This window comes from Balaenoptera musculus, chromosome 3 (assembly GCF_009873245.2).
Source record: "Balaenoptera musculus isolate JJ_BM4_2016_0621 chromosome 3, mBalMus1.pri.v3, whole genome shotgun sequence".
NCBI classification, from domain to species: domain Eukaryota; kingdom Metazoa; phylum Chordata; class Mammalia; order Artiodactyla; family Balaenopteridae; genus Balaenoptera; species Balaenoptera musculus.
This window is the reverse complement of record NC_045787.1, coordinates 168,929,263-168,955,088: the sequence shown is the minus strand read 5'-3', so window position 1 is coordinate 168,955,088 and position 25,826 is coordinate 168,929,263. Positions and strand designations below refer to the sequence as shown.

At 54.2% G+C, this 25,826-nt stretch overlaps 1 protein-coding gene across 5 annotated transcripts in view; it reads right to left on the bottom strand.

Annotated features, from left to right (window-relative positions):
- The window catches only part of CELF5 (CUGBP Elav-like family member 5), a 51,507-nt gene extending 26,699 nt beyond the window's left edge, over positions 1-24,808 (bottom strand). For 2 of the 5 annotated variants that reach the window (XM_036848860.1, XM_036848862.1), the window contains exons 1-2: positions 24,544-24,808; positions 5,296-5,378 (exon numbers count right to left, since the gene is read on the bottom strand). In XM_036848860.1, the coding sequence (XP_036704755.1) occupies positions 5,296-5,378; positions 24,544-24,802 (342 nt within the window). In that variant the 5' untranslated portion in view covers positions 24,803-24,808. The remainder of the gene's footprint in view (positions 1-5,295; positions 5,379-24,543) is intronic. The other 3 variants (XM_036848858.1, XM_036848857.1, XM_036848859.1) reach the window with 2 other exon arrangements.
- Positions 24,809-25,826: the final 1,018 nt, after the last annotated feature.

Genomic DNA, 25,826 nt, shown 5'->3' with positions numbered 1-25,826 from the left:
GCAATCAACACACCGGATTCTGGAACACTTAGGATGAAAAAAAGGAATGTGAACTATCTCGTTAGTAAGCTTTACGTGGGCCCTACTGACTGCCTCTTGATAGGATTTTGGGGATAGTGGGTTAAAATAAAAGATAGCATTAAAATTCATTTCAACTGTTTCTTTTTACTCTTTAAATGATGCTCCTAGAAAAATCTAAATGCTATACATGCCTTGCATTCTATTCCTATTAGCACCGTTCTAGAACATTAACCAGCTCCTTATTCTCCTAAACAGGGTTTCTCAGCCTCAGCACTGCTGATTTGGGGCTGGATAATTCTCCATCGTGGCGGGCCGTCCTGGGCACTGTAGGGTTTGGAGCAGCATCCCTGGCCTCTACCCACAAGATGCCAGCAGCATCTCCCGGTGATGACAACCACAAATGTCCCCAGACATTGCCCAGTGTCCCTGGGGGCAGTAAACTCGTCCGTCAGGCTCTCACATGTCCTTGCACTCAGCAGGCCAGGCATGTTCCTGCTTCCAAGTCTTGGTACACCCCGCGCTCACACCACCCCCATCTGCCACAATCCTCCCCATTGCTCGACTCAGCTCAAATGCATCCCCCTCCAAGAAGCCACCCTGTTTGCCCTCCACGAGGTCATCAACGCAGGTCACCTGGTTCTCCCTTGAGATGCTGCCCACGGTGACCCTTATATCTGGCTCTTCATTTTGTGGTCACCCCTTGTAGTGAGTTGAATGGCTGTCCTCACTAAAAATACGTCCAAGTCCTAACCCCTGGAATCTGTGAATGGGAACTTATTTGGAAAAGGCATCTTTAGAGATGTAATTAAGTGATAGATCTGGACACGAGGTCATCCTGGATTTAGGTGAGCCTTAAATCCAATGACTGGTGTCCTCATAAGAGAAAGGCAGAGGGGCTACCCTGGTGGCACAGTGGTTAAGAATCCACCTGCCAATGCAGGGGACACGGGTTCAAGCCCTGGTCCGGGAAGATCCCACATGCCGCGGAACAACTAAGCCCGTGCGCCACAACTACTGAGCCAGCGCTCTAGAGTCCGTGAGCCACAACTACCGAGCCTGCGTGCCACAATTACTGAAGCCCACGCGCCTAGAGCCCGTGCTCTGCAACAGGAGAAGGCACTGCACTGAGAAGCCCACTCACCGCAACAAAGAGTAGCCCTCACTCGCTGTAACTAGAGAAAGCCCACACGCAGCAACGAAGACCCAACACAGCCAAAAATAAATAAATTTATTAAAAAAAAATAGAGAGAGAGAAAGGCAGAGACTTCTGTGATGGCGCAGTGGTTAAGAATCTGCCTGCCAATTCAGGGGACACGGGTTCAATCCTTGGTCTGGGAAGATCCCACATGCCAAGGAGCAACTAAGCCCATGTGCCACAACTACTGAGCCTGCGCTCTAGAGCCTGCGAGCCACAACTACTGAAGCCCGCGTGCCTAGAGCCCATGCTCTGCAACAAAAGAAGCCACCACAATGAGAAGCTCACGCACCGCAACGAAGTGTAGCCCCTGCTCGCCGCAACTAGAGAAAGCCCGCACGCAGCAACAAAGACCGAACGCAGCCAAAAATAATAAAAATAAAATAAATTAATTAAAAATAAAAAAGACTCCTCGCTCCCAATGCAGGGGGCCCGGCTCCGATCCCTGGTCAGGGAACTAGATCCCACATGCATGCCGCAACTAAGAGTTTGCATGCCGCAACTAAGAGTTTGCATGCCACAACTAAGGAGCCAGTGAGCCGCAACTAAGACCCGGCACAACCAAATGAATAAATAAATAAATAAATATTTTTTAAAAAAAGAGAGAGAGAGAGAGAAAGGCAGAGGGAGATGGGAGAGCTGAAGACACAGAGAAGAAGGCCACGTGATGACAGAGGCAGGGATTGGAGGGATGCGTCTACAAGCCAAGGATTGCCAGCGACCACCAGAAGCTGGGAGACAGCCTGGGATAGAATCTCCCTGAGAGCCTGCAGAGGGAGGGCGGCCCTGCTGACAACTGGATCTTGGACTCTGGCTCCTGGAACTGGGAGACTGTAAGTTTCTGTTGCTTTAAGACACCCAGTTTGTGGTGCCTTGTTAAGAGTGGCCCTAGGAGACGTCTACACCACCGGATTTACTCCCATCCTGAAAGTCAGGGTCTGCTCTCAAGGGACCCCCAATCTAGGGGGAGACATAGGCAGGTGCAGACACCCCCGGCCCCGAGGGGTCAGAGATGAGCAGAGGGAGGAGATAACAGGGGTCTCCTTGAAAGCAGCGTAGAGATTCTCCAGGTAGGAAGGCAGTTTCCCGCACGTTCTCGGCATGACCTAGAGGTTGGTGTTCTTTCCAGGCCCTCAGTATCTGGGGAGTGAGGAATTTCTAGGAACTAGGGGCTGCCGGAGACCAAAATATAAAAGCTTAACATCTCCAAAAATGGAATCTACTTTGTACCCACATTTTTTAACAACCCTCTCTCCAGGCTGGTCAGATGGACCTGGCGATGCCCATTTTGGAGACAAGGATGACTGAGCCTCTGAAGGAAAGACACTGTCAAGGTCACACAGATTGGGAGGGGTGGAGCTGGGATGTGAACCCACAGGATCACAGAAGTGGGGGGAGGGGTGACACATGGAGGAGAGGCTCTGGAGAGCAGGATGTGGGGATGGCTGGGATGGGGGGGGGATGGGGGAGGGAGGGAGGAGGAGAAACCTGTTCAAAGGGGATGCTGTGGCCAGTTTGAGCTCTGCTGGGTCTGGGGTGCCTGGGAGAGTCACCAGGGGGTGATTTCTGCACACAGAGCTGGCGAGAGAAGTGCAGCATAGGTGCTCAATGAAAGTTTGCTGGTGGCTGGATATATGGATGAAAGAACTGGATCCATGGGCTGGGAGAGTGAGCAGAGAGAGGAGGACAGAGAGCCCTGAGCCTGACACAGAGAATGAACCCCTGGCAACTGGCATCTTTACATCCTGAAGAGGCCTCGGACCAGAGACCAGCCTGGCAAGAGGGGCGGGGCATACAGGGAGGGATGGCTCCTTGACTCCTGGCTCTTCCACCGTCTGCCAGAGCCCAGCTTTAGCCCCCAACACAGAGGGAACAGGCCCCTGAGGCTTCAGGCAGCCAAAGGCACTGGCTTTGGACCTCAGTGATCCCATCAGGAAAATGGGCGCAGGGGAATGGGGAAGAGGGACTTAGCTGATGGGGTGAAGGGAAACTGCTAGGAACGTTGGCAAATCTCCATGTGGGTATTGATTTCTCTGGACAGAGAGTCAGAGCTTCCAGCCAGACCTGATGCCACACACACACACAAAAAAAGGTCCACTGGATATGGAAGGATTGGGAAACAGCACTGGGGCTGTTGCTAGCATGGGGTCTGCAGTCAGACCATGAAGGTCATATCCCTGCTCTGCTGCTTGCTGGCTGCCAGAACTTGGACAAATCCACTACCAAACTTTGTCCCTCCAAGGTGTCCCTCCCCAAGGCCCCCTGGCTCCTGGCAGATTGCCAGGATAGAATATGGCAGAAATGAGAGTGTGTCATTCTGAAAGGAAGCCATAAAAGGCGCCGTGGCTTCCTCCTGGCTCACGCTCCCTCCGATCACGTGCCCTGGGGGAAGCCAGCAGCCCTGTTGCGAGGCCCCTCCCTCAAGCAGCAAGCACGAGGGAGATGCCCACGGGGAGAGACGCTGAGGCCTCCAGCCAACAGTCGAGCTCTGGCTGACGACTCCACTGCAACCTCAGGAGAGACCCCGAAGCCAGGACCATGCAGCAAACTCACGCCCCAATTCCTGACCCCTGGCAACTGTGAGACAACGAATGCTGATTTTTTGAAGCCACTAAGTTGAGCAGTAATTTGTGATGCATCAGGAGATAACTAATACAGTCTGCAGAACTCCACTGTGCCCCTTGACGCTAACCTGTATGGACAGACCTGCCCTCCAGTTTCCAGTTGGTTTGGGGAGGTATTGGCAGAAGGCCCAAGGGAGGGAGAAGAGTGAATTCCGGATGGTGTTTATTCCACAGGCTCTAAGTCACCTTTGCGTGTCCTGCTCCTTCTCCTGGCATGCCCTGCCTTCTCATCTTTCAAGTCTCTTCTCAGATGCCACCTACTCTGTGAATCCCTCCATGACCTTCTCTACAGTTTCACCACATTATACTCTTCCGATGCTGAAGACCAGAGAGGTTGAGTTACTGGCTCACTGTCACACAGCAAAAACAGGTGGGAGCTGAATGAGGAGTCCACTGATGTGGCCGCCAGAGCGTATGCTCTTGCCTCTGCCACTTCACCTTCCAAAGAGGGGTTCTTTGTTCTGCAAGATAAGGTTGAGGCCACCCCCTCCCAAACATTCTGATGCTTGTTCAGAGTTGAGTCAAACCCATGCCACAGCTTCATGTCCCTGGCAGGCGAACCCCAGATTGTCCACTGTCAGCCGTGCTGTGCCCATGCTCCCAGCAGTGATGGCATGATGCCACCAAAGCATCCGCTGAATCCCCTTGAGGCTGAAGGGTCCCTGAGATTTCCGGAGGGAAGGGGCAACCCCCCACCCCCGAACTCATGGGGGGGTGTGCCACAGTTCTCACTGGAGACCTGGCTTGGCTGGTTCAGGGGGACCATCCATCCTTTACTGGGGGCAGGGACCTCCTGCCCACCCAAAGAGGACAGGGCTGATAAGAGAGACCAGCAGGGACAGAGCCTGGGCCAGCCTTCCCTGGGGAGGAACTATTACATTAAGGGGCCATAGCTTCATTTGCTCCATAAGGACAAGGGGAAAGAGAACCCCTTCCCTTTTTATGGTGAGAAACAGGTAGGGTCTAGGCTCCTCCCTGAGGCCCACGGGCCCTGCACATCTGCCTCTCTCACCTCCCTGCCCTCCCCTCCTCCCTCTCTCCCCCTCGCTCACTCTGCTCCAGACACACGGGCCTCCTCGCTGTTCCTCCAACACGCCAGGCCCGGTCCTGCCCCAGGGCCTTTGCACGGGCTGTCCCTCTGCCCTGCCAATATTTCCTCATCCTTCAGGTTTCAGTCCAATGACACTCACGTGCAAAGTCAGGTGCCCTTGTGCAGTATGCAGCCTGCACGGCACACAACCACCCTGATGTGAAGTATACAGCATGGGATGCAGTAGGCACACAAGAAATGCTCATTCTGGTGATGATTTCTGTCTCCCTGTTCCTTATGCCTCTTTCTGAGTCCAGAGGCACGTGGGCTTCACAGCTGATCCCAGGAAGGGCCTTAGCCTTCCCCAGGCCGAAAGCATCTCCTCCATGTGTCCCCTCCCTTCCCAGACAGCACCCAGGACTCACCCCGGGCAAGGTCTTCTGTTCGTGCAGGGCAGTCTGAGCTTTGATGGCGGAGTCCCTGGCACAGTAGGTGAGAAAGGCACAGCCTGGAGGGGAGACAAAAAGGGGTGTTAGGAGAAAAGGATGCTGTATACCCATGTTCACAGCAGTATTATTCACAATAGCCAAGAGGCAGAAACAACCCAAGCGTCCACTGACTGATGAATGGATAAACTAAACGTGGTCCACCTGTACAATGGAATATTACTCAGCTTTATAAAGGAAGGAAATGGGACTTCTCTGGCGGTCCAGTGGTTAAAACTCCACGCTCCCACTGCAGGGGCGAGGGTTCGATCCCTGGTTGGGGAATTAGGATCCCACATGCCGCACGGCACAGCCAAATAAATAAATTGAAAGGAAGGAAATTCTGACCCATGCTACAACATACATGAACTTGAGGATGTGATGCTCAGTGAGAGAACCAGACACAGACGGATAAATACTGTGTGATCCCACTCACAGGAGGTCCCTAGAGAGTCAGACCCACAGAGACAGGAAGTAGATGGTGGGGGCCAGGGGCTGGGGGAGGGGTGGGGAGTCAGTGTTTCATGGGGACAGAGTTTCAGTTTGGGGAGATGAGAAAGTTCTGGAGGTGATGATGGGGATGGTTACACAACAGTGGGAGTGTACTTAATGCCACTGAATTGCACAGTTAAAAATGGTTAAAATGGTCAACTTTATGTTATGTGTATTTAACCACAATAAAAAAAATTTAAGGAAAGAAAAGAAGGAAAAATGATGAAGGTGGTAAATTTAATGTTATGTGTATTTTACTACAATTTAAAAAACAAAAAGAGAAAAGGATGGGCTTCCCTGGTGGCGCAGTGGTTGAGAATCTGCCTGCCAATGCAGGGGACACGGGTTTGAGCCCTGGTCTGGGAGGATCCTGCATGCCGCGGAGCAACTGGGCCCGTGAGCCACAGTTGCTGAGCCTGCGCCTCTGGAGCCTGTGCTCCGCAACGGGAGGGGCCCGCGCACTGCGATGAGGAGTGGCCCCCGCTTGCCACAACTAGAGAAAGCCCTCGCGCAGAAGCGAGGACCCGGCACAGCCATAAATAAATAAATAAATAGAACTCAATTATTTTTAAAAAAATGAAATAAAAAATAAATAAATTAAAAAAACCTATATATCATCCACTTAGAACATTAAAAAAAAAAAAAAAAGAGAAAAGGAGGCTGGAGCCCCCTTTGGGTGTGGGGCAGTAGGAGTAGCTCAGCTCTCCCCTCCCACATGTACACTTCCCAAAGGGTGAGACAGGGAAAGGCAGAGAGGAGAGTCCGCTGTTAATTAAATCCGTGGCTGATGTTAAAAAGCGGGGCGAGGTGGGGGAGGGGAGAGGGGGCAGAGCTGCTGCCCCAGGGAGGAGGGTGGGGAGGGCACCAGCAGCCCCAAGGAGTCAGAAGAGGCCTCAACACTGGAATGAGGAATGAGTGACTCTGCCACTAACCAGCTTTGTGGCCTCGGATGGGACGCTGCCCCTGTGTGGGCCTCAGTTTCCCCCATCAGAGAGGATGGTCCGAGGGTGCGGTGGGATGGACCCACCAAGGGGCGGGGAGCGGAGCTACACGGGTGGGGTGTGGCGTCAAAGGGCAGGGCCAATCAGGAGAGGCAAGAGGCGGGGTCGGCCCTAAAGTGGTCCAGAGAGAGGGTGTGATTGGAGGAAGTCCTGAGTGGGGGCGGGGGGTGAGAAGCGTGAGAGCCACAGAGACAAGAAAGGTTGAGAGACAGACACAGAAGAGGAGCGAGCAGAGGGAGGCGCCCAGAGAAAGGCCAATGAGATCAAAGATATTTTGAAAGATGTTTGCCCGAGGCGGGCTAGAGGATGCAGGCAAGTTCCCTGGGATGGACATAGGGATCTGGGCCCCAGCACTGGGTTTGCCTCTCTAACCCCTATGGACCTCAGTTTCACTGTCTGTGAAATGAGACCATCGTTGGCTCTTTGATGCTGTCGAGTCCTGTGTCCTCCATGCCCAGCTCCCTCCCCATGGTCTCTCTGCCTCCCCCGAAGAGGACCCCCTGTGCAGAGCCCCTAGGAACAGCTCCGTGGGCACCACTTCCGCCCCAGGCTGGAGCTAATTAAAGCTGCATCCTGCTGGGCTGCGCTCACTACGCGGCTGCTCCCACCAGCTGGGCCTGGTGATGGGGAGGGGTCCCCGCCCCAGGCCTGAGAGGTGCCCTGCAGCCCTGGGGAAGGGGCACCAGGCAGAGCTGAGGACAGCTTCTAGCATTTAAAAAACATTTAAATGTGTTGGGAATGTAAAATGGTGCGGCCGCTGTGGAGAACACTTTGGCAGCTCCTAAAAAAAGTTAAACATAGAATTACCATATGATCCAGCAATTCCACTTCTGGGTATATATCCCAAAAGAATTGAAAGCAGGGACTCGAAGAGATATTTGCACACCCGTGTTCATAGCGGCATTATTCACAACAGCCAAAAGGTGGAAACAACCCAAATATCCATCAACAGATAAATGGATAAGCAAAATGTGGTCCATCTATAAAAGGACCACAAAGGAAAGAAATTCTGACACCTGCTACAACATGGATGAACCCTGAAGACCTGATGCTCAGTGAAATAAGCCAGACACAGAAGGACAAATACAGTATGATTCCACTCATAGGAGGACCCAGAGGGGTCAGATCCACAGAGACAGGAAGTAGATGGTGGGAGCCAGGGGCTGGGGAAGGGGGATGGGGAATCAGTGTTTAATGGGGACAGAGTTTCAGTTTAGGAAGACGAGAAAGTTCTGGAGATGATGGTGGGGATGGTTGCCCAACAATGTGAATGTACTGAATGCCACTGAGCTGTGCACCTAAAAATGGTTAAGTTGGTAAATTTTGTTATGTAATTTTACCAGAATAAAAACTTGTAATTGGGATATATTACAAACATCGCCTCTTTATAAATTGTGTGTGCTTATCCTTTTTTGATTATATTTGATGCCCATGTCTTCTTCCAATACATGCCTTGTCTTTCCACTTTTTTTTTTTTTTTTTTGGTGTTTCTATTTTCTGAATAGAATCTCCCAAGGTCTTCAGGGAAAGGAGAAGCACTACGAAAATCAACCATAAAGACTGAGAGAAATTAGGCATGATTGGCAAGAAATTGGGCTGCAGGGAGATGTCAAATAGGGGCAAAGCCCTTTCTCCTTGGGTCCTTTCTTGCCTGTGGAGCCCTATATGCAGAAGATGGAGTGTGCTGGCCCTAGGAGGGTAGGTGAGACCCCTGAATAACCTTCCATCAGCCTCTGGGTCTGGAAGGTTTGCAGCGAGAGAAAAAAACCAAAACAAACACGCGAACCGCTGTCCCTGGTACTGAAATGTTTCCCTGTTTTCTTGGCCCTATCTCTTCTCAGCCTCTTAGCTTCTCTTTTCTAATTGGTGAAAACGTGTCATGTTCACCAGTTTCTGGATAATAGAGCCTCGAATTTCAGGTTCTATTAGGGTTGAATTGTCTCCCTCCTCCCCCAAGCTCATATGTTGTTCTCCTAACCAACAGGACCTCAGAATGTGAACTTATTTGGAAATAGGGTCGTTGCAGATGTAATTAGTCAAGGTGAGGTCATAGTAGAGTAGGGTGGACCTTAATCCAGTATGAGACTGGTACCCTTATAAAAGGGGAAAACCTGAACACAGAGACATGCACACAGGGAGAACGCCATGTGAACATGAAGGCAGAAATCTGGGGGATGTATGACAAGCCAAAGAACAGTAAGGACTGCCAGGACCACCAGAAGCTGGAAGACCTGGATCAGATTCTCCCTAATGGTCTCAGAAGGAGCCAGCCCCTGGGGCTTCCCTGGCGGTCCAGTGGTTAAGATTCCGCACTCCCAATGCAGGGGGCACGGGTTTGATCCCTGGTCGGGGAACTAAGATCCCACATGCCACACAGTGCAGCCAAAAAGAAAAAAAAAGAAAAAAAAAGAAGCCAGCCCTGCCAACACCTTGATCTCAGACTTCTGGCCTGTTGGACTAGGAGAGATTACATTTCTGTTTTTTTAAGCCACCTGGTTTGCAGCACATTATTTCAGCAGCCTTAACAAACGAATACAGTTCCCAACAAACACAGACTTTTAGTGATGATGTTAATAAAGCTCCTTAGTTTTTATTGCTAATAAGCTTATACTCAATACTGACTCATTTAATCCTCACAACAACCCCACAAAGGAGCTGTTGGCATTGTCCTCGTTTTACAGATGAGGGGTTGAGGTACAGAGAGGGGAAGTGACTTGCCCAAGGTCACACAGTGGAACATCCCAGGCAGTCAGGCGCCTCGAACTGTGTGCTAACCACTGGGATACACTGCTTGGAGTTTGCATCTTTTCTAAAAATTTCCCCCAGGGCCTATGAGGGAAATAGGCCCCCCAGGCCTATGTGGAGGGTCACAGGCCCCTGCCTTAACTTTCCCTGTAAGGAACCTTAAAATAGTACCACCTTTCTGAGAGAATGTGCTGCTGGATCAAATGTTGAAGAGGCCATGGACCCCAGTTCAATTGAGGGGGTCTGTTTTGCTGCATCCTAGTCCTAGAGGGACCCTCCCAGGGAAATCTCAGCCCAGCCAGTGCCCACAATGGGTGAGCCTCTCAGCAGATTCCAGCCCTGGCTACCCTCACCCTATACACCAGCCTCGTCAATGACAAGAGGGTGGGACCAGGTGTTCAGCAAAACACACTCCAAGCCCCGCGCTGGCCAAGCCCTGGGGTTCTGTAGAGGCGGGGCAGGTCAAGAGGGCAGCCCCACCTCCAAGAACCAATAACCCAGAATGCTCAGTACTTGACAACCCTATGGTTCCCTTCACACCCACCCCCATTTTCAAAGCCTGGACAAGAGCTGACCTCTCGACACCCCAGGTGGAGTAGGGACCAATGGGGGGATCCTTGGGAAACAAGAGATTTCCTCAATATATGAAAATTGTCTAACAACTAGATCTACCTCATCATGGCTCTCTCTGGAGGGAGGGAGTGCCCTGTCCCTGGAGGTAAGCAAGCAGATCCCCAGAGAGGAAACTTCTTTACTGGGAAATCCAGAGGGTCCCTCCTCTAGACGAGATCCTCTGCTCTCTGCTCCAAGATCACAGCTTTTGGAATTTCATGACTTGAAGTTGTAATAATGACAGTAATAGTTGAAGTTCACTGAGTGCCAAGCATCTTATAGAGACATCACCCATATGAACCCTTCAAACCCTCAGCCTAGCCCAAGAGAATGGCACTATTGTATCTATTTTTCTCCCCATTTTAAGATGGGGAAAATGGAGACACCAGACATTGAGCTGTCACACAGCGACGGGTCCCAGAGGTGGAATCTGAACCCTGGAAGTCTAACTCCAGTCCCAGCCCTTCTGCACCACAATATTTCCCCTCTTATAAGATAACAGTAGTAGCAATAACAGCCAATTCACTGAACACTTAGGGCGTTCGCTGTCCTGGGTACTTGGCTCCACGCCCCTCTCTTCTCTGCAGGAATCCTATGAGGGAGGTGTTATGCATAGTACGGAGGAATTGAGGTTCAGAGAGACAAAGTGACTTGCCTATGATTGCACAGCAGGTAAGGGGTGGAGCTGGAATTTGAAGCCAGGGGTATCCGATGTCATGGACTTCACTCCCATCCACTGCACCTTTGGGGCTTTGGTCCCTGGGGTGTGGAGTGGCAGGGGCACCCAATTCTGCCATCTTCCTTGAACTCACTCCACACCTTTAATATTTTAAGACAAAGGTGGCCTTAAGCGCATCCATGAAAAGACCCTTGTGGGCCACCTACAATCTAGTCTAGACACCAACTGTTTGATGCACAGATAAACTGAACCATTAATACAGGCCTCCCAAACATGGAGACCCAGGCCGACCCCACAGAGCCTACGATGGTGGGGAGAAGAGTGCCCACGTTACAGATGAGGAGACTGAGGTTCCCAGTGGCCCAGGTCACCCACAGATAGGACAGGGCTAGGACTTAAGCCCATACCTGCATGACACAGGACACAGGGCTCTTCCCCCAGCCCACAGGATGCTCCTCTCTCCAGCCCTGGGGATGCTCCTCTCTGAGGAAGGGGGCGGAGGTGCCCATTGTCCCTCCATGGCAACAGGCCTCTGCTCAGCTGGGGTTCTGGGGACAATGCTTTGACTAATGGGTGATGCTAAGCCTCCAGGCTGGGTAGAGGCAGAGATAGACACACCCCTGTGTGTTGTCAGCCTGGGGCAGAGGTGGGGACACAGGGCTAAGGAAGCCCAGAAGATGAGAAGCATCTCTGGGCACTGAATGGTGGTCCTCCAAGAAAAGATCCATCCACTCCAGGAACCTGGAAACGGGACCTTATTTGGAAAAAGGGTCTTTGCAGATGTAAGTAAGGATCTTGACATGAGATCATCCTGGACAACCACGTGGGTCCCAAATCCAATGCCAAGTGTCCTTGTACGAGACAGAAGAGGAGACACAGACAGAAGACAGGGGAATATGGACGCAGACACTGGGCGGATGCAGCCACAAGCCAAGGGACGCCTGGAGCCCCCAGAAGCTGGAAGAGGCAGGAGGGACCCTCCCCTGGAGCCTCCAGAGGGAGCACAGCTTTGATCTCAGACTTCTGGCCTCCAGGACTGAGAGAGAATCTGTGATCGTTTGTAACGGCTACCCCAGGAAACTAGTACAGATGGGGACCCAGGAGGAGGAGCAGTTTGGAAGGAAGAGGTGGAACCCGGTTTGGGCCCTGCTGGATCTGAGGGTTTGGGGGTCTTCATAGGAAGGACCCCCGCAGGACTGACTAAAAATCCCCCAAGTGGTACCAGCCATGTGCACAGAGCCAAGCCCTCATGCAGCTGCTCTCCCTGCCATCCCTGGATTCTCACTATTTTTATCCCCATGTTACAGATGAGTTAACCCAGGCTCAGAGATGCTGAGCAGCTTTCCTGAGGTCCCGCAGCAAGTCAGAAACAACCCCTGGTGCTAAACCCAAACTGGGGGTGGGTAAAGGGCTTCTGAGTTCCAGAAAATTCCAGAGCGTTGGGGACGACTTAAGTCGCTGGAGCTTGTTACATTGATCTAATGAACTAAAAAAACTGTTTTAAAAATGAAAAGAAAAACAATTTTTTTTCCTTTTTACTATTCATAGCCCTTATGTTCATGCATAAGTCTGGGATTTTTGTCACTTCCCAGGCAGCTTGGTAGGTCTGGGGACTGACCCTGATTGACACTGGTCGTGTCCCTGGCTGCACCCTGACTCTGGACACACCCCACGCCTGGCCTCTCAGTGACTGCCTTTGTTTTTGGTTTTTTTTAAATATTTATTTATTTGGCTGTGTCGGGTCTTAGTTGCGGCATGTGGGATCTTTTAGTTGCGGCATGCGGGATCTAGTTCCCTGACCAGGGATCGAACCTGGTCCCCCTGCATTGGGAGCGTGGAGTCTTAACCATTGGACCGCCAGGGAAGTCCCTTGCTGACTACCTTTGAACTTGCTTTTTCCTTGGTTCACACACCCTCACCCTCATCTTTGCCTGGCTCATTTCTCCTCAGCCTGAAGGTCCCAACTGAGTCACTGCTCCTCAGGGAAGCCTCCCCATCCCCAACTGATGCTGGGTCAGGGGGGTGGAGACAGGTAGTGTCCCAGTCACTGATGTGTTCTCAGTGTCCAGCATTGGGCCCAGCACACAGCACGTGCTCAGTAAGAATTTGGCCACTGTTCCTGGTCTCCATCCTGGTCCAGCCCCACCTGGACCAACTCAGTCCCCTCCACCCTGGTCCCCAGCTACGCCCTGGCGCCCACATTCTGTCCTCCCCAGAGCAGCCACCAGGGGGCGCCCGTGAGCACCTGAGTCAGGCACCGTCCCTCCTCTGCCCACAACCCTCCAGGGCTCCCACCTCCCTGGGGTAAAAGCCCAAGTCCTCCCCGTGGCCCACAAGGCCCTGCACGACCTGCCCCGTCCCCTCCCTGCCCTCCCCCCTCCCTCTCTTCCCCTCACTCACTCCGCTCCAGACACACGGGCCTCCCAGCTGTTCCTCCAACACGCCAGGCCCCGTCCTGCCCCAGGGCCTTTGCACAAGCTGTTCTGGGATGTAGTTCCCCCAGATCTCTGCACGGTTCACCCTCTCACTTCCTTCAGGTCTTGGCTCAAATGTCACCCCCTCAGTGAAACCTCCACGGAGCACCCTGTTTAAAACGACAGTCCTGGGGCTTCCCTGTTGGCGCAGTGGTTAAGAATCTGCCTGCCAGTGCAGGGGACATTCGTTCGATTCCCTGGTCTGGGAAGATCCCACATGCCGCGGAGCAACTAAGCCCATACACCACAACTACCGAGCCTGTGCTCTAGAGCCCGCGAGCCACAACTACTGAGCCCACGCGCCTAGAGCCCGTGCTCTGCAACAAGAGAAGCCACCGCAATGAGTAGCCCTGGCTGGACGGAACTAGAGAAAGCCCGCGTGCAGCAACGAAGACCCAGTGCAACCAAAAACAGTCCTCAACCACCCCCAACCCTGTTCTATTTTTTCCAGTGCCTTTGTCACCATCTCAAATGGCACATAATTTTTTTTTTCTGTCTCCCCCACTGAAATGCCACTTCCAAGAGGATGGGGGGAGGTTTGTATTTTGTTCAGTTTTGGGTCCCCAGAACTTAAATAGTGCCAGGAACAGAGTAGGTGCTCAATAAATACTGACTGAATGAATGACTTTGTTTCCAAACTGACCTGCTAATATCAAGACCACCTCCTGGAGGGCGGCAACTACATTTGATTCATTGTTCTCCCTCCCTCCACCGCCCCCCATGCCCAGCATCGGGTCAGTCAATATTTCCTGAGCACCTGTCATGTGCCAGCTGTGCTGGGGAAACAAAAGCAGGAGAGACAGCCTTGTTCATTTCTCTCTGACCACCAACATCTCCCCTCCCCAGCCAGGACTCCCACCATGACCGATTGTGCAAAGCCCTCGTCTCAAACCCCTCTGATCCCCACCCACCGCAGACTGGCACCCCAGGTTCAAGGTCTTTCAATTCAGCACTCATCTAGGGACTAAAGATGGGGAATTAACCCTGCCCGATGCCCTTCTGCTGTGTGACCTAGGGCCAGCCACTTAACCTCTCTGAGCCTCCACTTTCTCATCCATAAAATAATAATACCATCCACTAAGGATTATAGGAGACATTCCCTTCTGCTGTGGCGCCACCTCTCCACCACCCCCTGTCCCTGGTCACCCTCTCCACCTCCTCGTCCAACCTCTCATCCTGAAGCCATCCCCCACTTTGCTGAGATAGTGGGGCTGATGGGCCCCTCCCTCTGCTTATAAACTCATTGCTTCCTGTCCAAGAGGGCAAGACCTAGGACCCAGGGCTCACACTCCCTCAGGCACACCGTCTCTGGGCTGCTGCTCCTTAGCCTCTGTTGCTCTCTCCTCCTCTGCCCCCACCTTACACACTGGGGCTTCTCAGGGCTCATCTGGACCCCCGACTTCCTGCCTGCGGCCATGTTGACTCCTCCCACGGATTTAGTCACCATCGCTGCACCAGTGATTCCCCCATCTGTGCACTCACCCATCCATCCATCCATCCACCTGTCCATCCATCCATCCATCCATCCATTATCCATTCATTTATCCTCTCAACCACCTGTCCATCCTCATATCCATCCATCCATCTATCCACCCATCCACCTGTCCATCCATCCATCCATCCATTATCCATTCATTTATCCTCTCAACCACCTGTCCATCCTCATATCCATCCATCCATCTATCCACCCATCTACCTGTCCATCCATCCATCCATCCACCCACCTGTCCATCCATCCATCCATCCATCCGTCCATCCATCCACCCATCCATCCATCCAATTAGTACAATTCAATTTATCCTCTCAACCACCTGTCCATCCTCATATCCATCCATCCATCCATCCACCTATCCATCCATCCATCCATCCATCCGTTATCCATTTATCATCCATTACTTTATTCATCCATCCATCATTCATTCATTTACCCATTCATCCATCCACACATCGAGCTATCTATCCATCCATACATACATCCGTGCATCCACCCACCCACCTGCTGTGTTTCAGATACTTTTCTAGGCACTCGAGACCTATCAGTGAACACAAAAGGCAGAAATATCCCATCTTAATAGGGTTTCTAGTCTATTGGGAGGAGAGAAAAACCAATAAAATACAAAGTAAAATCTATGGTACATCAGAAGTTCTCATTTTCACAGAAAAAAAAGGGGGAAAGCAGGGAAGAGGCGTTTGGAGTGCTGGAGAGTGGCTGAGATTATAAATCATGTCTGCAGGATGGCCTCACTGAGAAGGTGAAGTTTACAGAGGATGAAGGAGGAGGCATGTGATTATTTGGGGGAAGTGTGGTCCAGGCAGAGGGCACAGCCCGTGCAAAGACCCTGGGGAAGGACCGGACTTGGTGTGTTGGAGGAACAGCGAGGAGGCCCGTGTGTCTGGAGCAGAGTGAGCGAGGGGGGGAGAGGGAGGAGGGGAGGGGACGGGGCAGGTCGTGCAGGGCCTTGTGGAGGACTTGGGCTGTTACCCCAAGGGAGGTAGGTGGGACCCTGGAGGGCTGTGGGCAGAGGAGGGGGTGGGGTCTGGCTCAGGTGCTCACAGGCACCTTCAGCTTGCTGTGGGGAGGACAGACAGTGGGGGGTGAGTATGGGAGACGAGGGACCGGGGTGGAGGAGACGAAGCCGGTCCAGGTGGGCAATGATGGGGTGGACAGAGTTGGGGGGAGAAGTGAGTGGATGTGGAGAAGGTTAGAAGGCAGAGCCATCAGGAGGGAGGGATGGGGAGCAGAGGTGTGAGGGGGGGGAGAGTGAGGGTGACTCCATGGTTCTATCCTGAGCACCCTGAGGGCTTGTCTACATGACACCACACTGACCACCAACCGCTCAGGCCAGAATGTTGGTGTGATCCTAGATCGGGGTCCCCCCCTTGGCACTGCTGCCATCGGGGCCGGGTCATCCTCTGTGGGGGCCATCCTGGGTGCTGTAGGGTGTGGAGCAGCCTCCCTGGTCCCCAGCCAAAGCCAGGACTCCCCCACTCATGACAACCACAGATGTCCCCAGACAATGCCGAGTGTCCCCCAGGGGGCAGGATCGCTCTGGGTGAGACCCACCTCACTGGACCCCTTCCTCCTCCTCATCTCCCCCCACCAAGAGATGACGATTTGACTTTTTTAATCACCACAAATCACCACCCTTAGGACCACTCAGCTGTTCTGACAACTTTCTCACAGCACATTGTGCTCCTCGTGGGCACAGTAGGTCTGGTTCACTCAAAGGTGGCACATAATAGCGACAAAAAAAAAAAACAAACAGTTGAGAGAGGGGGTGGGTATGTAGGTGAAGAAATGACCTTGCAGCCCTGCCCACCCACTTGGGGTAGCTCTAGATGACACCAAAACCCTTCCAACGTAGACACTGCTATGATGAACATGCTGTGTGTCCTTGGGGAGGTGCCCTCCCCTCTCTGAGCCTGCCTTTCCCCATGAGGTTGCTCGGGAGACCCCTAGTTGTGGTGGGAATGCTTCCTTGGGTCCCTCCTCCTAGCAGAGGGTCAGGGACAAGGACATAATGAGTGCCCCCTCCCCACCTCTCAGAAGTGAAGACTCCACCCTTAAAGGCTGCTGGGAGAAGTAGGAGGACAGTTAGGGGAGGTCACAATCTACCCTACATGACATCTGCAGGCAACCCGCCATCTCTCAGGAGCCCCTCAGAGGAGCTGGGCTCAACCGTGGTGGCAGAAATCTCTGCTATTCCTCTGATACACCAGGCCCTATCCTGCCCCAGGGCCTTTGCACATGCTGTGCTCTCTACCTCCAGATTTTTGGGCCCTGAGACACACAGGCCACTATTCTCCCAACACAGCAAACTAATTCTGACCTCAGGGCCTTTGCACATGCCATGTCCTCTTCCTGGAATGCCTTTCCCTTGGCTTTAGAACAACATCTTTCTCATCTGTATTGCAGTTCTCATCCCAAATGTCACCTCCTGACATCTTCAGTCACCCAAGGTCAGCTGTCACCCTTCAACACACATCTCATTTTACTTCCTCCAGAGCAACTCTCTCCTACCCAAATCTTATTCAACTGTTTGCTCATTTATTGTCAATCCCTCCTCCCCTCAGATTGCTTTGTGTCCCCCAGAGCCTAGCTCTGGCACATCCCAGAGACTTGACAGACAGTTGTTGACTATCTGGCTACCCAACCATTTACTGACACCAAGTATACACAAGACACTACTGATAGTGATTGCATTAACCACATTCTATAAATTAATTCTAATTTTTACAACTACTCTGTAAGACAACTATGGATATTCTTTCTCTTTTACAAATGAGGACGCTAAGGCTCAGAAAAAAGATAAGGTGGTTTGTCCAAGATCACACAGAAATAAAAAGCAGAGCCAGGAATAGGAACCAAGCCTGCCCGGCTGCAAAGCTGATGGTCATTCCCATTCAGGTGGGGAGGAAGGTGGTAAATGGAGGGGTGTCCACCAACCCATCCATCCATCCAGCCAGCCAGCCAGCCATCCGTCCCTCTATCCGTCCACTCACCCATCCATCCACCCCTCTACCCATTTATTCCTCCATCCATTCATCCATCCATCCATCCATCCATCTATTAATCCATCCATTTACCCACCCACCCACCCATCCATCCATCAATCCATTCAGCCTTTCATCTGTCTACCCACTCTTTCATCCAGCAATGCACTCATACAGCCAAGTCACTGTCACCCATCCGTCCATTCATACCTAGAGCCATCTACTCATGTATCCATCTATCCACCTGTTGACCAGCCCCACCCCCCACATCCAACCACTCCCTCACCTTCCCATCCTCTCATTCCCTCAGGCCCTTGTTCATCCACACGATCCACTTCAAAATGGTAAACAAGGGCTTCCCTGGTGGCGCAGTGGTTGAGGGTCTGCCTGCCAATGCAGGGGACACGTGTTCGGGCCCTGGTCTGGGAGGATCCCACATGCCGCGGAGCAACTGGGCCCGTGAGCCACAACTACTGAGCCTGCGCGTCTGGAGCCTGTGCTCCGCAACAAGAAAGGCCGCGATAGTGAGAGGCCCGCGCACCGCGATGAAGAGTGGCCCCCGCTTGCCACAACTGGAGAAAGCCCTCTCACAGAAACGAAGACCCAACACAGCAAAAATTAATTAATTAATTAAAAAAAAAATGGTGAACAAGACACAGTCCCTGCCCTCACAGAGCTTACATGTCAGTGATGATGACCATGACCCCAGACCAACAGGGCTATTGCTAGGTCAGTGTCTTCCAAACCTAGCAGCCCCTCCCTCTGGCCCTGGACAAGGACAGCCAGCATCCCTGGATGGCTTTCATCCTGAGTCTATGTCTCCACAATCACATCTCTTTCTCTGACTCCTTTATTTCTCTTCCAAAGTGGGTCAAGTCTCAGGTTGGGAGGTGTGACACCTAGCTATACTGCTGTGTGACTTGAGTCTGGGTGTTGCCCATCACTGAGCCCCAATTCCTCGCCTATCCATGTGGGGGAGGGGAATCTGGTTTTCTAAGAACCACTGCGACCTGAGCACATGTCTGCTTCTTTGTGACCCTCTTGTCCCACACTGTGAGCCTCGCCCCAAGGGGAAGCTTCTGTTGTACCCATCCAGGTGTGTAGGAAATGTGCATATGCTGAACAAGGCTGGGAGGCTGGAAAGAGGCCAATGGTGGCCATGACAGTTAACAGGACATGAAGCTCCCTTTTCATGCAGGTCTGAGATCCTCCCCTGCTCCATATTCTTCCATGGCTCCCCAGTGTCCTCAGGAAAGAGTCCAAGCTCAGTCCAGCATAAGAGGCTCTTCAGGGTCCAGCCCATGCCAACTCTCTGGCCTCACCTCCCATGCCTCACCTAATTCCTCCTCTACTCCATCTGTGCCCCTTCACTCCTCCAGGCCTTTGCAAACCCAGTTCCCTCTGTCCACATCCATGAGGACAGAGACATCCACCTAGCTGACTCACTGCTTTTTTTCACACCCATAAAAGGGCCCAGAACAAAAAAAGTGCTCTGTGAATAAATACATGAAATGCTTTCTCCACCTGGCAAGCTCCTATTCATCCTTCAAAACCCCACTTCTAATGTCCCTCCGCCATGCAGCCAGAGTCCCCAGGCAGAGCCTTCAATGTCCTATCCAGTTCCCTCAACCCTGCATCCCTTCCCTTTCATACAACCCTGACCATTCCAGCTATAGGCGCCAATGTCTAGCTCTGTCTACCAATCAGAGGGGTCTCAGATCTCTCTTGCCTAGTACAAGGCAAGGCCCCAAAAGGCTTTCAGGAAGTGTTGGCTAAATTAGTGAGTGTGGTCCTACTGAGTGCTCCTAATGGCGAGGGTCTCATCTGCCAACATCAGGGGTGAAAGAGAGAGTCACGGGCCTATTTCAGAGATAGCTCGTGGGTCCACCCCCCCGTGCCAGAACTTCTCAGAGGAGCCCTGCCAGATATGCCCCACATCAGAAGGGGACCCTGGGGCTCCCAGGACTCTTTGCTGTTTTCCCACCAGGGCAAAAACTCTGTCTTTCCCCTGCTTGAACTTTCCCAGAGTCGGCATCAGCGTTGCTCTGGGCCTTTGCACATACTCTACCAGGAACACCCTTCCCCGTCAACAGAGCTTTCCCACCCTTCAGGTCTCAGCTTACTCGCATAATAAGCATGGCTCTGTGCCCAGCCCTGTGTCAAGAGCTTTAACCACCATTCTGGTCCTTACATCCCCCAACCCTCTCCGAGATGGGAGGTCCCGCTGGCCTCCCAACTCTATAGATAACAGCACTGAGGAGGCTGGGGCCTCTTCTGGGTTGTCCCCGCTCATGTGTTTCCACCATCGCAGCCCTGACATCAGTGCCTTGTAACCTCCTGGTTCCTCACTGTGTCCTCCACCATGTGGGATCTGGGGGTGGGACGAGTCTGGGAGAGGATTTTTATCTGTTTGCCCAACACTGTATCCTGGGTCTAGGACGGGGCCTGGGACACAGCAGGTGCTCAATAAATGTTGGTCATAGGGGGAGATGGATTTACGGCTTGTTGACTCCATCGTGCCACATAGGGATTCCTATTTGTTCAGAATCTCAGCCCTGCACCAACACCGGCACACAGTAGGCGCTCAAGCCTTCCTCAGCCTAAAGGAAGGCAGAAACGATGGCACAGTCACCCTCAGAAAAGCCTGTTAAACCCATCATCATGGGAAACTGAGGCACTGAGAGGGGTGTGCCTGGCTCGAAGCCGCACAGCCAGCCCTGGTGGCTCTCCCCAGCCCCCCGCCGCTGTCCCCTCCCTCCGTCCCCCCCGCCAGGCAGCGCCTGCCGGCCGCCCAGCCCGCCGTCTCCCTGGGGCTGGCACGTCACACTCGGAATCTCACGCCTCAATCGCGGCGTGCTACAGCCTCCCCCCCTGCCGCCAGCCGAGCAGCTGGTGCTCCCATGGAAACCGTAGGCCCCCGACCCGCCCCCTCCACCTGCACAGGCCCCCCTCACAACCTCCGCTTTAAGACAAATATTGTCATTAACATGCAAATATATATGTGATTACCATAAATGGGGGCCGCGCGGCAGCGGACGAGCCCTCTGGCAGGCGCCTGCCCCGGGCAGGTTGGGTATTAATATTCAGCCCGATCGGGAGAGGGACGGCCCGAGCCACACCAGGCACCTCCGGGGACCCCACGTGCACCCAGCGCCTTCGGAGGGAGGGTCCCAGAGGGGGCCTGTCCCCCAGAAGGTGACTGGAGAGAGTGATGACTGGACACTGGCCAGTGGGAGACCCCCCCCCCAGTGCCTGGCCTGAGCCCCGAGCTGGGCTGGGAGCGGCGGGGGAGGCCTCCTTTCTCTGGATGGGGCGCCGATCTGGGCGGGGGGAAGGTCTCGTGGCCTCCCTGCCCCCCCTTCTCCAGCTCTGCCCCACTCCCGCCCTCTCTCTGCCTCTTCCTGTGGGGGGGGGGGTCTGGGGGCGGCTCCCTGGGTCTCTCCCTCCCTCCGTCTCTGTGTATCTCTCTCCTTCTCTGCTCTTGCTGTGTCTCTCCACCTCTGTCTCCATCTCTCTCTCTTAAAAACAAAAAAAGCCAGCACCCAGGGGCCGGCCCTGCTCCTGAGGAATCTTCACTTCCCGCCCTGCCTTCTCCCTGCAACGCTGCCCCATCCCCAGAGCCCAAGGACCCAGCTGGACTCCCTGCCTTTCTCCTGGTCCCAGCACGGCCCATAGGAAATGGGGTGTCCCTACCCCCCACCCTTGGCCACGGCTGTCAGATGTCACAGCCCCGCCCCCTCCCCTCCCCCCCCAACACCACCGCGGTGGGGGGGGGGTCCTCATCCTCAGCTTGGGGGACACTGTCGCCCCTTCATCACACAGATATACTTCTGCTTCTTCTGGCCTGGGAGGGAGACAGGTGGGTGACAGCTGGGGGGCAGCTCTGGTCGGTCCTTGGGACCCAGTATTTGCCCTTCCAGCCTCAGTTTCCCTTCTGGATGAAATGCACAGGTGCTCACAAGCTCATGGGAGTGACGATACCTTCACTGAGGATCAAACAGGCCCCCAAATGTGAAAATTAAGGGTGCAATGGTGATCATAAGAATAATGTGATACTGGATGGTCCTTCTCCCACTGGGTGCTGGGGTCACGGGGACCACAATGGGTGTTTTCACTTCACCCCACTCCGGCCCTTTCAGCTCCCCTGGTGCCCAGCCTCCGGTGGCCCAGAAAGCTCTCAGGGGATTTCTCTCCACAACCCGGGGTCCACACTCCCACCCCATGGTTCTCAGCCAGCACCCCCAGCAGGCACCCTGCACCCTGTAGGCTCCCCAGAAACGAAACTAGAGACGTGTTGGCAGGAGGGGCCTGGAGCTCGTCCCCACACCACAACCTCCCAGGCATCCTTCCACTTCCCTTTGGCTGAGGCCCAGAGAGGGGCAGCCACTGGCCAGAGGTCACACAGCTGAGCCCCACAAACAGGCCTCGATCCCAGCTGCTGGCCTTCAGCTCCCCCCAGCTCCCATCCACAGGTAAGGTCCTGCCAGGCCCAGCATAGGTGGGATCAGGAGGGGGAACCATTCGGGTCCTGATCATACTGGGAGGCAGAATAGAAGGGGAAGACCCCCACCCCCCATACCCCCAGGCCCTGCATCCAGGGCTCAGCCCGACCCAAGTCTCCTGCAAAGTGGAGGTTGAGAGCCAGGTGTCATGGACATCCAGCTTCCTAATTTTCACCCTCCAAGGAAAGATCGCAAATGGGAAACACCCTGAGATGCCCCCCATCCCAACATTCTCCAGCCAGAAAAAAATAATCCCACCCACATTCATGAGACCCTGCTCTGTTAACAGAAGGTAAACTGAGGCTCTGACCAGGTGAAAATCCAGCCACAGTTTCTCCCTCACCTTCCCACGCTGCGGGGGCGGCAGGGGTCTCCAGGGGAGATTTAAAAATGAGAAACGAGGGGAGGGCCACCGGGTGTCTCCTTCTCCCCGTACCCCATCTGTCTCCCTGACCCAGAGCTGACCGACAGCCTTTCAATTCAACATTTGTGGGGGGCCACGTGGACACTCCCCCACCCCACCAGAATCTTTCTAGAAAATGGCCCTTCAGACACACCAGGAGGTGAGGGCTGTGGAAAGAGCCCTCCGTACAGCCGTGGACCCCTTAGCCTGACTCGTGGATGAGTGCAAGCCCTCTGCCCTCCTAGGCCACAGGGAGAAGTTAGATTTTCCAGGCCCTTTTTTTTTTTTGGTTATGGTTGGATTTGAAAAGAGGTGGGGGATGGGAAGAGTTGCTTTCCTCCCCCAGGGTACCGGCTGGAGGGTCTAGGTGAAGTGGCAGGCCTGGGCTCCAACCCACCAGACCCTCCCTATGGCCTGCCCTGACCCATCATTCATTGATTCATTCACTCATTCATTCATCCATTCATTCAACAAACACGTATTCATGCTTACCATGCCTGCCACACTGAAGGGAGGACAGGCATGAATGGGGCCTGAAATAGGTCATGGGACCTGATCCATCCCCAAGACCCCTCCAGGGTCTCACCTGGGGTGTCAGCACAAAGCCTCTACCATCCCCACCCGCAGTCCCCAGCCCCTGCCGGAAGAACTGTCAGGGCCACCCCCATTCGGATACTGGGCCATGATCAGAGCCCAGGGCTGGGGCCACAGTCCCTGGCACCCCCTCCCAGCATGCCACCAGAGAATCAGGTGGCAGGGAGGCGGGCAGGCCTCCACACCCCACCTGCCTCCCCCGCAGGGCTCACAGGTCGCCCACGCCTCTTCATCCACCCCAGGATCTGGGCTCTGCCAGATGGACGGTCCAGGCTCATCGTCTTTGGCCTCAGCCTTCAACACACTGCTAACAGGCTTGGCCAGTTTTAACTTGAGCCAAAGGTGGAGGCGGCATTCAGGGTGGGGGGCCATAGAGAAATGGAGGGGGGGATGCTGCTCCAGACAGGGTGGGCAGGGGGGAGGGCAAGCGGTAGCCTTTTAACCACCCGAGGCTGGTGCTCCCCCTGACTGGCTTAGCTGCCTGCACCCCAGCCCCCCACCCCGCTTTCTTTGTAGTTACCGATTAGCCCGGGATCCTGGGCATCCGTGTCCCCCGTGGCCGGCTGGACCTGCCCCACCGGCCTGGCTTTGTGAAAATGACCAGAGCAATGGAGTCCAGAGGTGCAAACTTCCCCGACGGGGCCTGGAGAGGCCGAATGAATGGGGAGGGGGGCGGCAGGGAGGGGTGGCAGTGTTCAGGCAGCTCCCCAAGCAAAAGGGCAGGAAAGAGTGGGTGAGGGAGGGAGGAAGGGGTGGGGGTCTAGAGGGAATGAGAGGGAGAGGGAGGGAGAGAGAGAGCAAGAGAGAGAAGGAGAAGGATGCTGGTGGGGGGGGAGGATGGGAGGTAGAGGGAGATGGGAGAGGAGAGAAAAGGAAAGAGAAGAGAGAGAGGGAGAGAGAGAGAGAGAGAGAGGGAGAGGGAGAGAGAATGCCGGAAGGTGGGGAGGGAGGGAGAGGGGGCGGAGGAGGGGAGGGGGCCAGCTCGGATCTGTCAGCTGCACCCCCAGAGGGGGGAGGAGGGGGTGGGTGGAACAGGGTTGGTGGGGGGGAGAAATGATGCCGTGGCAGAGGCAAGCAGAGGGAGGAGGTGAGGAGAGGAGGGTTGGTGGGGTGGGGGGGAGAAGATACCGGAAGGTGGGGTGGGGAGGCCGAGGGAGGAGAGGGGAGGGGAGGGAGGGGGCCGGGTGCCCACCTTTGTGCATGCCCGTGTAAGGGTCTTTGAGCACCGTGAGCTCATAGATGCGGCCGAACTGCTCGAAGAGCGGCTTGAGGTCCTTCTCGTCCAGGTTGCGCGGGATCTGGCCCACGAAGAGCTTGATGGCGTCCAGGTCCTTCATGCCGTCGGGCTGCCCCCCGGGGGGCTCGGGCCCGCTGCTGCCCACTGGCGAGGGCCGCGGCTGCAGGAGCTGCTGCTGCTGCCGGCGCGCCTCGCTCTCCGTTAGGCGGGCCATGGCGGGCGAAGGCGGGCGGCGGGCGCGGGACCGAGCCGGCGGCGGCGGCGGGCGGCGGGCGGACTCGCAGCTGGAGCGACGGACGCCGCCTCCCGCCTCTCTCCCGCCCCGTCCCCGCGCCCTCCTCCCTCCTCCGCGCGCCCGCTCGCTCCAGCATCAGGACCACAAAAGGGCGGCTCCGCAGCGGCCCCTGGCGGCCAGAGCGCGCCTCGCCGAGGCGGCGCCCCCCGCGCGCATCGCCCATCCCGCATCCCGCATCCCGCCTCCGCGCTCATCGCGCACCCCAAATCGCGCATCCCACATCGCACTTGGAACATCCTGAATCTCACATCCCGCATCCCGGCGCCCAGTCCGGGCCGGTAAACTGAGTCCACCGGGCCCGTAGCCCCTGCTTTCTGGGTAGGTGACAGCGAAGCTTTAGGCAGGACAGACCAGGCCCCCAGGTGGCACGGGCTCCTCCCACTGATAACAGCAGGAAAAACACTAAAAGTAGCGCACAGTTCTATACGGTGCTTACTTGGCATTTACAGGGCTGTCCTTGGAATGTTTAAGTATACAATCATGAATAATAATAATAACAGCAACAAGAAAGAACACTTTGATAATACTATGTGCTAGGCACTGCGCTCAGCAGTTTCAAGTTTGTAACTTATGAAATAGAAATAGCAATCATTGTGTTATATCAACAGCAACACTTTCTGTCACGCTTGCCATGTACACATACTGTCCAAAATATTTCGAAGGATATGGACGCATTTGGGCCGAGTGCTCTATGGGCATCATGTCAACCCTGCTTAAAACTCTCCATCAAAACCACAAGGAGGTATCACCTCACACAGGTCGGAATGGCCATCATCAAAAAGCCTACAAACAATAAATGCTGGAGAGGGTGTGAAGAGAAGGGAACCCTCCTGCACTGTTGGTGGGAATGTAAATTGGTGCAGCCACTATGGAGAACAGTATGGAGGCTCCTCAGAAAACTAAAAATAGAGCTACCCTATGAACCAGCAATCCCACTACTGGG